The sequence below is a fragment of the Vombatus ursinus genome, unplaced genomic scaffold (genome assembly GCF_900497805.2).
Source record: "Vombatus ursinus unplaced genomic scaffold, bare-nosed wombat genome assembly UNPS02014830.1, whole genome shotgun sequence".
In the NCBI taxonomy this organism is placed as follows: Eukaryota; Metazoa; Chordata; class Mammalia; order Diprotodontia; family Vombatidae; genus Vombatus; species Vombatus ursinus.
The window spans coordinates 15,404,247-15,418,543 of NW_020954608.1; the positions used below are offsets into that span (position 1 = coordinate 15,404,247).

At 39.2% G+C, this 14,297-nt stretch overlaps 1 protein-coding gene across 1 annotated transcript in view; it reads right to left on the reverse strand.

Annotated features, from left to right (window-relative positions):
- The window catches only part of MAGI2 (membrane associated guanylate kinase, WW and PDZ domain containing 2), a 1,168,341-nt gene that overhangs the window by 177,701 nt on the left and 976,343 nt on the right, over positions 1-14,297 (reverse strand). Inside the window, exon 13 of the mRNA XM_027838694.1 lies at positions 11,069-11,261. Coding sequence (XP_027694495.1) covers positions 11,069-11,261 — 193 coding nt within the window. The remainder of the gene's footprint in view (positions 1-11,068; positions 11,262-14,297) is intronic.

Below are 14,297 nucleotides of genomic sequence, written 5' to 3' on the forward strand. Positions count from 1 at the left end.
ATGTCATCTTCATTGTGAAAGACCTGTGTCTGTAATTGGGGCACAAAACTAGATTCAATTGCGCAATTCCACTCTCCACTCTCCATAATATTTCATTTGTGATGACCTCATTTTGCAATGAGGACTTAAAATATTTTTATCTCTAGGCTACAGAGCATAATCTTAACCTTCTAACCCTTATGTCTACTTCTCTTTCTCACCTAGTCCCTGTATTTAAATAACTTGTCTGTGCTTTTTAAATTTTTTTCTCCCACAATTGACTTGGTGAAATGGTTATTGTTATATTATAAATCTCAGGCCCTTTCTGCCATAAAATCTGAAGTCAGTCATCCCTCTCTTCAATTCAGCATAGTGTATTTATTAAATACCTCCTATTCAAGGCATTCAGCAAAGCCCTGAGGATAGAAAGGTAATAAGAAAGAAACTGTCTCTGCCCTCTAGGAATTTAAGAGAGTGCAAACAAAGTGCTGGGAGAGATTTTAGAAATTGTGAGTGGTGGAAAAGGTTAGGATTTGGTGAATCGAGCAAATTATGTGAAAGACAAAACACTTGAATAGAACTATGAACTACAAATGGGATTTAAAGAGTCAGATATGTTGGGTTTCTTGTTTGTTTTTTTTTTTTTTTTGGGTGGTATGGAAGGGAACAGAGAAGGCATTTAAGGCATCAGAATGAGCTGAGGTTGGAAAGAGTGAAAGTGTTTGGAGCAGCAGTGATTAATTTGGTAGGATCATACAGTATGGTGTAAAAACAGTGTGAGAATAAGGCTAGAAAGAAAGATTTTAGTCAGGCCATAGAGACAATTGAATATCAGACTAAAGAGAGTTTTATTGGGAGGCTGAGCAAAGATGGTGGAGTAAAGGCAGGGACTCACCTGAGTTCTCCCCCAAACCCCTTCAAATACCTCTTAAATTCTAGAGCAGTAGAACCCATAAAAAGATGGAGTGAAACAAATTTCCAGCCCACAACAACTTGGAAAATGAGGAGGAAAGGTCTGTTGTACCACAGTGAGAGAGCAGTACAGTCCAGTGCAGGCTGTGCCAGGGCAGACTGGGCCCCAGCAAACCCGGAGCAGGTCTCGGGACGACTGAATCACTGACAGCAGTGGCAGTTTGCAGACCTCGGAGACCATAGATGTCAAAAGCAACTTTGAAGGTCAGCAGGAAGGGTCTGTTGTATCAGGGTGGGAGTGGAGCGCAGTCCAGCGCAGGCCACACCAGCACAGCCCCAGCCACAGCAAACCAGGAGTGGGCCTAGGAAGTGACTAAATTAGCAGTGGCAGTGACAGTGGCAGTGGCTGCTTCTGGAGCTCTCATCCCACAGATGGTAAGAGGATTGAACAACTGGTCTAAAGAAGATCATGTGGGTCTCTTTGCTAGCATTGAAGACTGTTTCTCTGTCTGTACTTGGATTGGGGTTGCAGTCCTGGGGTGAGGAGGAGCATTAGCGTAGCAGTGCTAGTAGCAGCAGCAGCAGAACGGGGACCCTCCTCACAGTTCTAGGGTAGAAAAGAGTGTTTGAGGTCACTCACAGACCAGAGCACAGGCCAGGAGAGGAGTAAACGCCTCTCCATAGATCATACCACCTTGGAAGAACTGAAAAGTTACTGGTCCCTAGAAGTATCTCTGAAAACAGCTGCACAAAACCCCTGAATCTTGGGACAATGCACCCTTAACAAACAGTTAAAAGTCAAGTAATAAGCTGGGGAAATGGGCAAACAACAGAAAGGAAGTTATTATGGTGGCAAGGAAGATCAAAACACACACTCAGAAGAAGATAGCAAAGTCAAAGCTCCTACATCCAAAACCTCCAAGAAAAATAAAATTTGTTTCAGACTATAGAAGAACTCAAAAAGGATTTTGAAAAGCAAGGAAGAGAGGTAGAAGAAAAATAGGGAAGAGAAATGAGAATGATGCAAGAAAATCATGCGAAAAGAGTCAACAGTTATGTGAAAGAGACACAAAAAAAGTACTGAAGAAAATAACACCTTAAAAAAAAGACTAGGCCAAATGGCAAAAGAGGTCCAAAAAGCTAATGAGGAGAAGAATGCCTTAAAAAGCAGAATTGGAGGGGCAGCTAGGTAGTGCAATGGATAGAGCACCGGCCCTGGATTCAGGAGGACCTAAGGTCAAATCCGGCCTCAGACACATAACACTTACTAGCTATGTGACCCTGAATAAGTCACTTAACCCCAATTGCCTAGACAAAAAAAAAAAAAAAGCAGAATTGGCCAAATGGAAAAGGAGGACCAAAAGCTTACTGAAGAAAAAATTCCTTAAAAATTAGAATGGAGCAAATGGAAGCTAATGACTCTATGAGAAATCAAGAAGCAATAAAACAAAGCCAAAAGAATGAAAAAATAGAAGACAATATATGATATCTCATTGGAAAAGCAATTGATCTGGAAAATAGATCCAGGAGAGAGAATTAAAAAATTTTTGGATTATCTTAAAGCCATGATAAAAAAAAAACAAACAAAACCTAGATATCATCTTTCAAGAAATTTTCAAGGAAAATTGCCCTGATATTCTGGAACCAGAGGGTAAAATAGAAATTGAAAGAATTCACTGATCACCTCCTGAAAGAGATCCCAAAAGAGATCTCCCAGGAATATTATAGCCAAATTCCAGAGTTCCCAGGTAAAGGAGAAAATATTGCAAGTAGCCAGAAAGAAACAACTTGAGTATTGTGGAGCCAAAGTCAGGATAACATAAGATTTAGCAGTGTCTACATTTAAGGATCAGAGGGCTTGGAATATGATATTCCATAGGGCAAAGGAGGTAGAATTACAATGAAGAATCAGCAAAACTGAGTATAATTCTTCAGGGGAAAAATTATTTTTTAATTTAACATTAATGAGATATTTAATGAGATAGAGGACCTTCAAGCCTACTTGATGAAAAGACCAGAGCTGAATAGAAAATTTGACTTTCAAATACAAGACTCAAAAGAAGCATGAAAAGGTAAATAGGAAAGAGAAATCAAAAGGGACTTAACAAGGTTAAACTACGTACATTCCTACATGGGAAAATGATGTTTGTAACTCATAAGACCTTTCTCATTATTAGGGTAGTTAGGAGGAGTATATATAGACAGAGGGCACAGATGTGAGTTGAATATGAAGGAATGATATCTAAAAAATAAATTTAAGGTATGAGAGTGGACTATACTAGGAGAAAGAGAAAGAGAGAGGTAGAATAGCGTAAATTATCTCACATAAAAGAGGTAAGACAAAGCTTTTACAGCAGTGGAGGGAAGAGGAGGGAGGTGAGGGGGAGTGAGTGAACCTTACTTTCATCAGAATTGGCTTAAAGAGGGAATAATATATACACACAATTGGGTATAGAGATTTACCTTATCCTACAGGAAAGTAGTAGGGGAAAGGAATAAAAGAAGGAGGAGGGGTGATAGAAGGGAGGGCAGATTGAGGGAGAGGGTGGTCAGAAGCAAAAGACTTTTGAGGAGGGACAAGGTAAAAGGAGAGAGAGAAGAATAAATGGGAGTGGGGGACATAGGATGGAGGGAAATAGAGTTAGCAATAGTAACTGGGAAAAAAAATTTGAAGCAAGTTTTTCTGATAAAGGCCTCATTTCTCAAACATATAGATAACGGAGTCAATTTATAAAAATAGGAGCCATTACCCAAATGATAAATGATCAAAAGATATAATCAGTTTTCAGATGAGATAATTGAAGCTATCTATGGCCACATGGAAAAATATTCTAATTGACTATTGATTGGAGAAATGCAGGTTGAAACAATTCTGAGGTACTACCTCATACCTATTAGATTGTCTTAATGGGACAGAAAAGGTAAATGACAATTGTTGAAAGGGATGTGGGAAAAATGAGACATTAATGTATTTTGGGGGAGTTGTGAACTGATTCAATCATTCTGTAGAGCAATTTGAAACTATGCCCAAAGGGTTATAAAACCATGCATACCTTTTGAACTAGCAATACCACTACTAGATATGTTTCCCAAAGAAAAGGACCTATATATGCAGAGATATTTATAGCAGCTCTTTTTCCGGGGGTAAAGAAGTAGAAGTTGAAGAGTTTTATTTATCAATAGTTGGGCATCTGAAGTTTTTGAAAGGCAGTGACATATTCAGAGTTGAATACTAGGAAGATTCACCTAAAGACATGGGAAGAAGAGTGGAAAGGGGCCATACTAGGTCCAGTCAACAGGTACTGAGGACTAGGAATGGAGAGTTACAATGTGAATGGAATGGAGAAGAAAGATAAGAAGTTGTAGGGCATTGTGGGTGTTTGAATAGACAGGATCTGGTATCTCATTATATATGAGAAGAAAAGAAAAGGAAGAAATAGAAGAGAGGGCTGAAGGTTTAAGCTGGAATGACTGACTGGGAGAATTGAGTTGTCATGAACAGGAATCAAGAATTTAGGACAGGTAGATTTTTTTATGGGGAGGAGAGATGGTGAGTTGGGTTTTAGACACAGTGAGTTTGAGGTACAGGCAAGCATGGCTGTAGTTCTAAAGCTCTGGGCAGAGTATTTGAATGTATTATAAACTATATTCTTGGCTTAACACAGCTTCTCTTCATGGATCCATGGATCTGGAGGTGCTCTTGATGTCATTAGAAACTAGAACTCATTAGGGGCAGTCTAATGATTGAATGTGTCAAGCAAGCCAGTTATCGCTGTACTTGCACTAAGAGAGACAGACAAGTCAGAGACTGACAAAAAGACAGAGAAAGAATCTATCTCATATGCTAAGCTATCTAACCCTGACAGCCAATGTGGCAGGCGGATGTGGAATCACAAAGGAGTAGGGTTTGAAACCTGTCTTCATCACTTCTTTGCTGTGTGACCCTGGGCAAGTCATATCAACCTTTCCAAGCTTCAGTCTTCCCATCTGAAAACTGGGGATGGTAATGATAGCTAGCATTTATATAGCACTGTAGGGTTTTCAAAGCATGTTACATATGTTATCTCACTGATCCTTGAAACAGCTCTGCAAGGAAGTCATTATGTTATCCCTATTTTACAGATGAGGAAACTGAAGATGAGTGAATGTGAGTCAGTTGCTCAGGGTCACACAACTAGTGTCTGAGGCACGATTTGTACTCAAGGCTTTCTAAGCCCAACCCCAGCAATCTATCCACCCTAGCACCTAGCTGCCACTGCAGCTTGGTGTAGTGGGTTGGAGAGCTGATTTTGATGACTCTGGAGGAGAAAGTGAGGCTGATGACTCTGCACAGCCCTGCCTCACTTAAATCCAATTCACTTGCTAGTCAAGACATCACCGTCCTGAGGTCATTGGTCTTCTCTGAGAATGAAGGGTGAACTACAACAAATTGAGCTGACTAGGGAGTCAGAAAGACCTGGGTTAAAGTCGGACCTCTGACTGAAGTCTGATTGTATAACTCTGGATAAGCCACTTCTCAGGCTACTCAGAAAACTCTCTAGGGTTGGTTCTTAACTTGGGATCCATAAATTTCAGAGGGTTCATAAACCTGGAGGGAAAAAAATAATTATGTCTTTATTTCAATATCATTAGTTTCGTTTGCAATCCTATATATTTTATTTTATGCTTTTAAAAATCTAATTCTGAAAAGGGGTCCATAGGCTCCATGAGATGGCTAATGGGGTTTGTGACCCAAAAAGGTAAAGAACCCCTACTATAAGTTTATAAATTGCAGAGAAGGCAATGCTTGGCATTGGCTGAGGGAGTTTTATCAGGAGCTGCTAATATTACAAGTTAAAAAAAAAACAATAAAACAAAATTACCCACCTTACAAGGTTATTGTGAGGATCAAATATGATAACCTATGTAAAATAGTATAAAAATCTTAGCTAATATTACATTGGGGGTTATTGGGCTTTTCTTTGTGTTTCTGCAGAAACAAATGATTGCCTTTCTCCATGAAATTTCCCTTAACCTTTGACTATTATTGTGGCTGTAACAGTTTTTGTTTCTCTCTCTGTCATGCTTCCTGGGGGCCTGCCTACCTCTTCTTTTCTTGCATTTGCCCTGGTCTCCTGGTCTCCTTGGGTTAGGCCTACCTATGGAGGATGTGCCACCCTGGGCCCTTAGTTGCTGCTACCTCTTCTTTGCTGCAGAATACATGATATTTTAAGTCATGGAAGGGAATGATGTTACCGAAGGTGATGGTATAACAAGAGATGAGGATCAAGGGCACTAACCTTGGGGAATTCCTACTTTTTATTGGACAGAAAGAGAAAGATAATAATAATAATAACAGTAACCAAAACCAGCATAATAATGATAAAAATAGTGATCATAGCTAGCATTTATATTATTATTTTTATCATTATCACGATAGTTTTTGTTACTCGTTATTATCTTCCTACAGTTATTAGAGCTAGCATTTGTATGAAGGCAGCTAGGTGGCACAATGGATAGGGTACTGGCCTTGGAGTCAGGAAGACCTGAGTTCAAATCTGGCCTGATATACTTATTAGCTGTGGGACTCTGGGCAAGTTGCTTAGCCCTGTTTGCCTCAATTCCTTATCTGTTAAATGAGCTGGAGAGGGAAATGGCAAACCATTCCAGTATCTTTGCGAAGAGAACCCAAAATGGGATCACAAAGAGTCAGACGTGACTGAAATGACCGAACAATAAGAATATCATTTATATAGGGCTTGAAGGTTTAAAAAGTGCTTTACGCCAAAAAAAAAGTGCTTTACAAATATTATCTCATTTAATCCTCACAACAAAGCTGGAACATAGGCTTTATATTTCTCATTTTATAGATGAGGAAACTGAGGCTGAGAGAGGTTAAGTGGCTTGATCAGCTAGTCACACAGCTAGCAAGTGTCTGCGACTGAATTTGAACTCGGATCTTTTTGACTCCAAATCCGGCTATCTTATGTATGCACGACCTAGCCATCTTGAAGCATTTATGTAGTGCTTTGAGATTTACAAAGTGCTTTACAAATATTATCTCATTTGATCTTCACAACTTTGGGTGGTAGGTTATCATTATTTCCATTTTACAAATGAAGAAACTGAAGCAGACCAGGGTTAAGTGACTTGTCCGAGGTCACACAGCTAGTAAGTGTCTGAGGCCTGATTTGAATCCAGGTTTTTCTGATTCCAAGTCCACACCACTTTATCCAATATACCACCAGTTAGAGATAGAAGAGGAAAACTATGAGAATTCAGGGCATGGAGGCTAAGAGAAGACAGAAGGTCAAGAGGGAAGGAATGATCAACAGTGTTAGATGTTTGACTGATGAAAGACTGTGACGACTGAAAAAACCCACTGGATGGGAAGGTTATTTATTGGTTATTTCACAGAGTAGTTTCTGTTGAATACAGAGGCAGTTAGGTGGCACAGTGGATAGTGCTAGACCTGGAGTATGGAATTCTCATCTTCATGAGTTCAAAGCTGACCTTAGACGCTTGCTTGCTAATGTGACTCTGGGCAAGTCACTTCACTCTGTTTGTCTCAGCTTTCCCATGTGTAAAATGAACCGGAGAAGGAAATGGCCAACCACCCCAGTATCTTTGCCAAGAGAACCCCAAATGGGGTCCTGAAGAGCTGGACACAACTGAAATGACTCAGCAACAGCAACAACAACGACGTATGAGCCAGATTGCAAGGGGACAGGTGATTTGTAGAGGTTGAGGCAAGAAGGCCCGAGTTTAAATGCCGCCTCAGACGTTTACTAGCTATGTGACACTAAGCCTCAGTTTCCTAATCTGTAAAACGGGGATAACAATAGCACCTACCTTTTAGGTTTGTTGTGAGGATCGAGTAAGATAACACATGGAAAGTGCTTTGCAAACCTTAAAGCTCTATAAAAATGCTAGCTATCACTATTAAGAATGAAAACAGAGTTTAATCCTTTTTGCTAACCTCCTTGCATCCTTTTCCTACTGACTATTTTTATTTTAATATTATTACTATTTTCATTTCCAATTTCCAGTGCCATAGCAACACTCCTCCTCTGAATTGTCTTTTGTCTTTTTTATAAGCTAAGGTTGCTCTGCTTTTCTCCAATGCCTGACCCTACCGAACACATGTTGGACTTGTACCTCCCAGTCATTGCATTTGCTTGGCAAGAAATCATCCATTCAGCAAAAATAATAATAATAATAATAATTAATAATAATAATCCGTGTCCCTTCTCTAAGTGAGATAGTTAAAAGCACTCAAGGCTGCTGACTCTCCCCAGCTGAAACAATAACAGCAAAGGAAAGGCTTGTCTTTTCCCCGTGGCTTTCTTTCACTCATTCTGTAGACATTTACTGTTACCAAGGTGTCCTCGGCCGAGCTCAATCATCCCCCACTAATGCTACATTCAAAGACGAGGGAATAGAAGGTAGAAAAACCTCCTGGTACAAATGAGCAGTTGTCACAGAACATTTTCTAATATGAATTACACTTTAAAGCCTAACTGGAAAGCTCGCAAAAAATTGCAGCAGAGAGCACCTCCACAGAAGTTGCATATTTCACAAATTGTGCAAATGTATCTTTACAGCATTTGGCATAAACCCTCACAGCTTGGGCTGATGAGTACAAAATTTAATTTGCAATAATCAGCCAGAGGCAAGGGGAACATGAAAATTATGTTGCTGCATTAGTTTTGCATTTTGCAATATATTTCCATGTAAATCAGATATCGTTTTAATTCAGGTTTGGATTCCCAAACACCCAGCACATGGAACCTTCCCTCCTACCTCCAAATGACTGTTATTAAAGATCATTTTTCAGGAAGAGAGAGAGTTAAATGGTAGCCAAGCCAACACTACCTTCCTCCTGGCATCACTCCCAAGGATAAGGCATAATTCAAGGTGTTTTACTTTGGTGGGTCAAGTGGTGTGCCAGGAATTTCAGGAGACTAATGGTACCTCTTAGCAAAACCTCTACACCATACAAGATATATGGCTGTCTTTTGGGGAGGGCTGACAAGTCTTCTGCCCAGCCCTCTTAAGTAATTGCTCTAACTTCAAGTCTAGTTTCCAGAGAGAAGGAAAGAAAAGGATTTTTATCTGACTGTTAAATCTCACCTTTTCTAGCCACAAATAGATGATAACTACTTCTCTAATTAAAAGTTGTCCCACATACACACTTGTGAATCCCTAAATCAGATGTAGGCTCATGAAAAAAAGGCGCTATCATAAATGTGAATGCTCTGAGGAGGCAGCCCAGGGGAACAGAAATATAGCTAGTTTGGGACAGAGGAGACCTTTTGGCTCTGTCATGAATCTCTGTAATAACTTGGGCAAGTGACTTCACTTTCCTGGGCTTCAGTTTTCTCAACTATAAAATGAAAGGTTCAGGCCAAATGGTCTCTAAGGCCCTTTTTAGCTCTAGTATTTAATGATATTATATCAGTGAAAGATGGTATAGAATAGCAGATAGAGATTTGGTTCTTGATCCCACATAATCTGGGTTCAAATCCTGCCTCTGACACAGGAAACAGCATGGTGTGATAGAAAATAATGCTGGATTTGAAACCAGAGGATCTGTTTTCAAATTCTGGCCCTGCCCTTAGTTATTACTTATGTGATGTTGGGCAAGTCATAGTATTTGGGGGGGGGGCTGTAGATTTAGAGCTGAAGTGACCTCAGAAACCATATATAATCCAACCTCTTTGTTTTACTAATTAGGAAACAGAAACCCAGGGAGATTAAGGGATCTGCCCAAGGTCCCACCAGAGGTAGGACCTGAACCCTGGTTTCTCTGACTCCAGAGCCAATATTCTTTCCATTGCACACAGTGCTGCTTATAAATAAACTGGAGTCAGGGGGCAGCTAGGTGGCGCAATGGATAGAGTACCAGCCCTGATATCAGGAGGACCTGAGTTCAAATCCGGCCTCAGACCAAACACTTGACACTCACTAGCTGTGTGACCCTGGGCAAGTCACTTAACCCCAATTGCCAAAAGGAAAAAAAAAAACAAAAAACAAAAATAAAAACAAAAAAAAAACTAAACTGGAGTCAGATAGGTAGTTTTATCTTATGTCTTATCAGATAGATGGACAATCAACTGAGAATCATTGTCTAAGCAAATCTCAGTCATGATGTGCCATATGGTACCTGAAGGAAAACAGCAAGATCATGGAATAACAGATTACAAATCAAAGGATGAGCACTGGCTTAGAAGTGGAAGGGACTTAGAGCTGGGTCCAACCTTCTCATTTTGTAGACAAGGGAACTGAGGCCCCAAAATGTTTAGTGATCTGCCCAAGGTCATACAGGTAATAAGTAGCACAAGCAGGTTTCAAACCCAGGTCCACTGACTACCAGTCCAGCACTTTTCCCAATATATCACTATAACAGCTATGCTACCAAATCTTTAGAATATTGTTATTTTAAAAAAAATCAAGCATAAAGGTATAAATGTACTCTTATTTTACGTACATAATAGTTGTGTCCTTGAAAGATTTCTGTATTATTATTTCCTTTTCTAAGTCCAATTATATTATAAATATGGCTGCTGGAGGCTTAAAAGAAGTCTGTGATGAATCCTTTTGTAAAGTAAAGAATCCCAATGTAGAGGGAATAATTATTTCTGATTTATCTGTTCTGTAAATGTGATTTTTTTTTTTTGGTAAATTGTGTTTTCTCAAAGTTAGACACAGCTGTCCTTTACTACATTTGAGTACCACATTCACTGCTACCTTTTATCTGACCTTACAATGAAAGTCAATTTTCCCTCTTGGTTGGCTTATTATACTGTCACAATGCCATAGAACTCAGCTGGGATACATAGCGAGGGCCATTTTTCTCCAAAGATATATTTTCAACTACTGTGGTTTCCCACTTATAACCACCATTCACTAAATAATATGCATTCTTTGAATTAGCATCAGCCTTTACTGGAAATCTTTAATGATTATAAGTAAGAGGTGGGGCTTTTTTGTAGTTGAGGTATAAATGTGAGCAATTAAAAACAAAAAAACAAAGCAAAACAAAAAACCATGTAATATGTTTAAGCTGTAAGATTCTTCCTAAATGAAAACAATCAACTACTTTAATAATTTGTTTTGATTCCTAATGCGTTTTTTTTTTTTAGGAAGGTTTCTTCCTTTATAATTCTACTCCCTAACCCAGTTTTTAGCAACATACCTACAGACATCACCTTTCTTCTTATAGTTAGGTTCACCTGTCCATTTCTGGCTGCATTATGCATGAGGTCAATAACGTATCGGTGTGTCTTTCCAGCCACAGGAATGCCATCCACATATACCAGCTCATCTCCAGGGTGCAAGCGCCCATCTCTGTCTGCGGAGCCCATGGCAATGACTGCTCCAATCAAAATCTAGAGCATTAAAGAGAAGGAAAACAAGGCTTTAATAAACACATCATTCCATACTCTGCCTTCTTTCCATATCCTCCCCCATCATGGAGGACAACTGGGGCTGGAGATACAAGACAAGTTTCTATCCCTAGCGTATGAATACAAATTCTCATTTTGCATCCTGAAAATAAAGTTGATTAAAACAAGATTTGATGTTAAAAACAATAAAAGCATTTTCTTGTTTGGATGTATCTGACCTGGCCAAGGAGGAAGGATTGCCTGGGCTATCGCAGAGCAAAGAAGTAGGTTTGGGGCATGTGTTTCAGGAAGACGAAAGTAGGTAGAAAAATATGTTTGGTGGCTTTCTCTAAGAGTCTACCACTTCCAAAAACTCTCAAACAAAACCTGCTCCAGTCTTTTCTCTTAACTCAATATGGCCTAGTCAAAACAACGTAGTCTCACAGTTCTTTCCACCATGGAATAATCTCTCAACTTGGGTTTTTTATCTAAAGGAGCACAGCACATAGGAGGAATGTCTTCTTGTCTGGAAAAACTTTTCCCTAGAGTCTTGTGATAATTTTCATGGAGGGTAAATTTCAGATTTTCAGTTTTCATTGGAGTTCAGTTTCACTTCAATACCTTGTCTTAATGAAGAGGAAGGGTATAGGTGTCCATATTTCAATCCTGCTGATAATAATTCATTTGGTCTGTGAACAATTTTGCCAGTCCACAGATTTTTGTCAGTTCTCATTTCGATTTCCCATGATTATTTGTGTTTGTGTCTCATCCCACTACTGAGCTATTAAGCAAATGTCATAAATGCAAGGACTGTCTTAGCTAAACTGTTTATCTCAGCACCTAGCACAGTGCAATGAACACAGCAGATACTTACTACATGTTTGTTGAGTGAATAAGTCATGATGCAATTATCTTTGTGGTGTGATTATTAATAACTTGAAGGAATTCCAGAGCCACTAACAATTCTCTGGGTTGTGTTTTAATCCCCATGTAAATTATTATTTGCCTACAACCTGGTTGATTTATTTGATTCATCCAGTCAGTCAGTCAAGGCATTTGTTAAGAGCCTACTAAGTGTGAGACAATGTGCTAAACTTTCAGATTCTGCTTCTGTCTCCCAAGTTAAACTTCAAGTCAGTCATGACCTAAAAACTTGGTTTCAGACAATGTATTTAGATTGAGAATTTACAATTAGTTCTATGTCCTTTAACTGTCAGGTGAATGATGATGAAATTGTTAACAGCAATGGCCGAGGCCATTAGAGACCTTAGGCAAGCCACTGGTTTTTTTCTTTCCTAAGCCTAGACATTTCCCAGACTGAATCTGATTCTTTCCTCTAGCTCCTGAAACACACACACACACACACACACACACACACACACACACACACACACACACACACACACACACACACACAACTAAACTAACAGAATCTTCTATGGCCAAGAAGCGGCATATGATGCTTTAATGAAGTGACTCATTGCTATTATTATAGGAAGTCACAATTCTTCTGTTTTAGACTGGCTTTAGAGAAAGCTTCTTTACCTGTATAACAGCCCCCAAATTTGCCACAATTCAGCACCCTCCTGATTTTTTTACATTCTTCATTTTTTCCCTTCCAGTCATGCTGAGCTGAATTTATGAATTTCTTTTTAAAGACTTCCAATTTATTCTTCAAAAGGCTCAACTCACTATGGAGTGCTTCAAAGAGTTGGAAAAGTGCTTTGTACAATACCCAGTTAAAATGAAGGTTTACTCAACTCCACTGTACAACAACAAAAAAAGCATTTAGGTAGCTCCACGCAATGGCGGCTGTGACCTTTTGATTGCCTGTGCACATTGGTGGGAGAGTTTATCATTAGCTACCTGCAGAAAGGAATGTTTGTGGACTTACTGCTATGGGCTTCCTTCCTGGTTGGTAAATTATGCCTTTTAAGGGAATGTTCTCCACAAACAAATCATTCTGACACCAACTGAAAGAAGCCAACCAACAAACAGAATACACACAGAGAAGGCCACAACTGGAGGGGAAAGGGGGCAGTCTTTACAAAAGATGTACAATGAAGGGTCTCATTGGGAAATCACTACTCCCTTAGCCCCCAAAGAAAACAGAATACTAAGTACCATCAAGGGAGGAAAAGTAGGCTATGCCCCGTGCTCCAGCTTTGACACATACTGCAAAATGGAAGATCACAGCAACAGACCATTTTTTTCTGCCCTATTTGTAGGGTTTAAAGATGATTCTCCTCCATACTAGTTTCATGAGGACTAGAATTTCCCAAAGTAAGAACTTGCCTATCAAATGGTAATGCTTAATTATAATTTAATTATATTTGAAACACCAATTCAGGATGGATGCAAGGTGATTTAAATAGTAAATAAATGTTTTAAATAAAGTAATATGATCATAGATTTAAAGTTGAAAGAGATCTTAGGGGTCATCTAGTTTAACCCCATCATTTAAAGATGAAGAAACTAAGGTAGCCCAGGGAGGTTAATTGACTTCCCCAGGGTCAACCATGTAATAAAAAAAGAAGCAGGATTTGAAACCAGCTCTTCCAACTCCCACTCTAGTATTCTTTCCATTGCGTCATGCCTGCCTCCTCACTGACTGTCTTTGATTTCAGACATACATTAAAAATAATTTTAAGAGATATTTTTCTTCTCCATAAAATTGGAAAATTCCTTAGTGAAGGGAGGTGAAAAAAAAGCAGAGTGCCTCTATATATGTGCATAGAGGATCACCCACATACGGCATAGAGGATCACAAATATGGTTAATAAATACATGGCTTTGATAAATAAGAATAACTGTCCTTTATGTAGAACTCTAAGTTTAAATGAATGTAATACATAACATACAAGGGCCAGAGGCAGTGTGATGGAAGTGACAGAGGGCCAGCCTTGGGGTCAGGGAGACCTAGTTCAAGACTTCTGATGCATACTAGCTGTGTGATCTTGGGCAAGTCAGTTAATCTCTCTCAGCCCCAGGTAAAATGAGGATAGCAAAAACACCTACCTGATGAAAATTATGGGAATA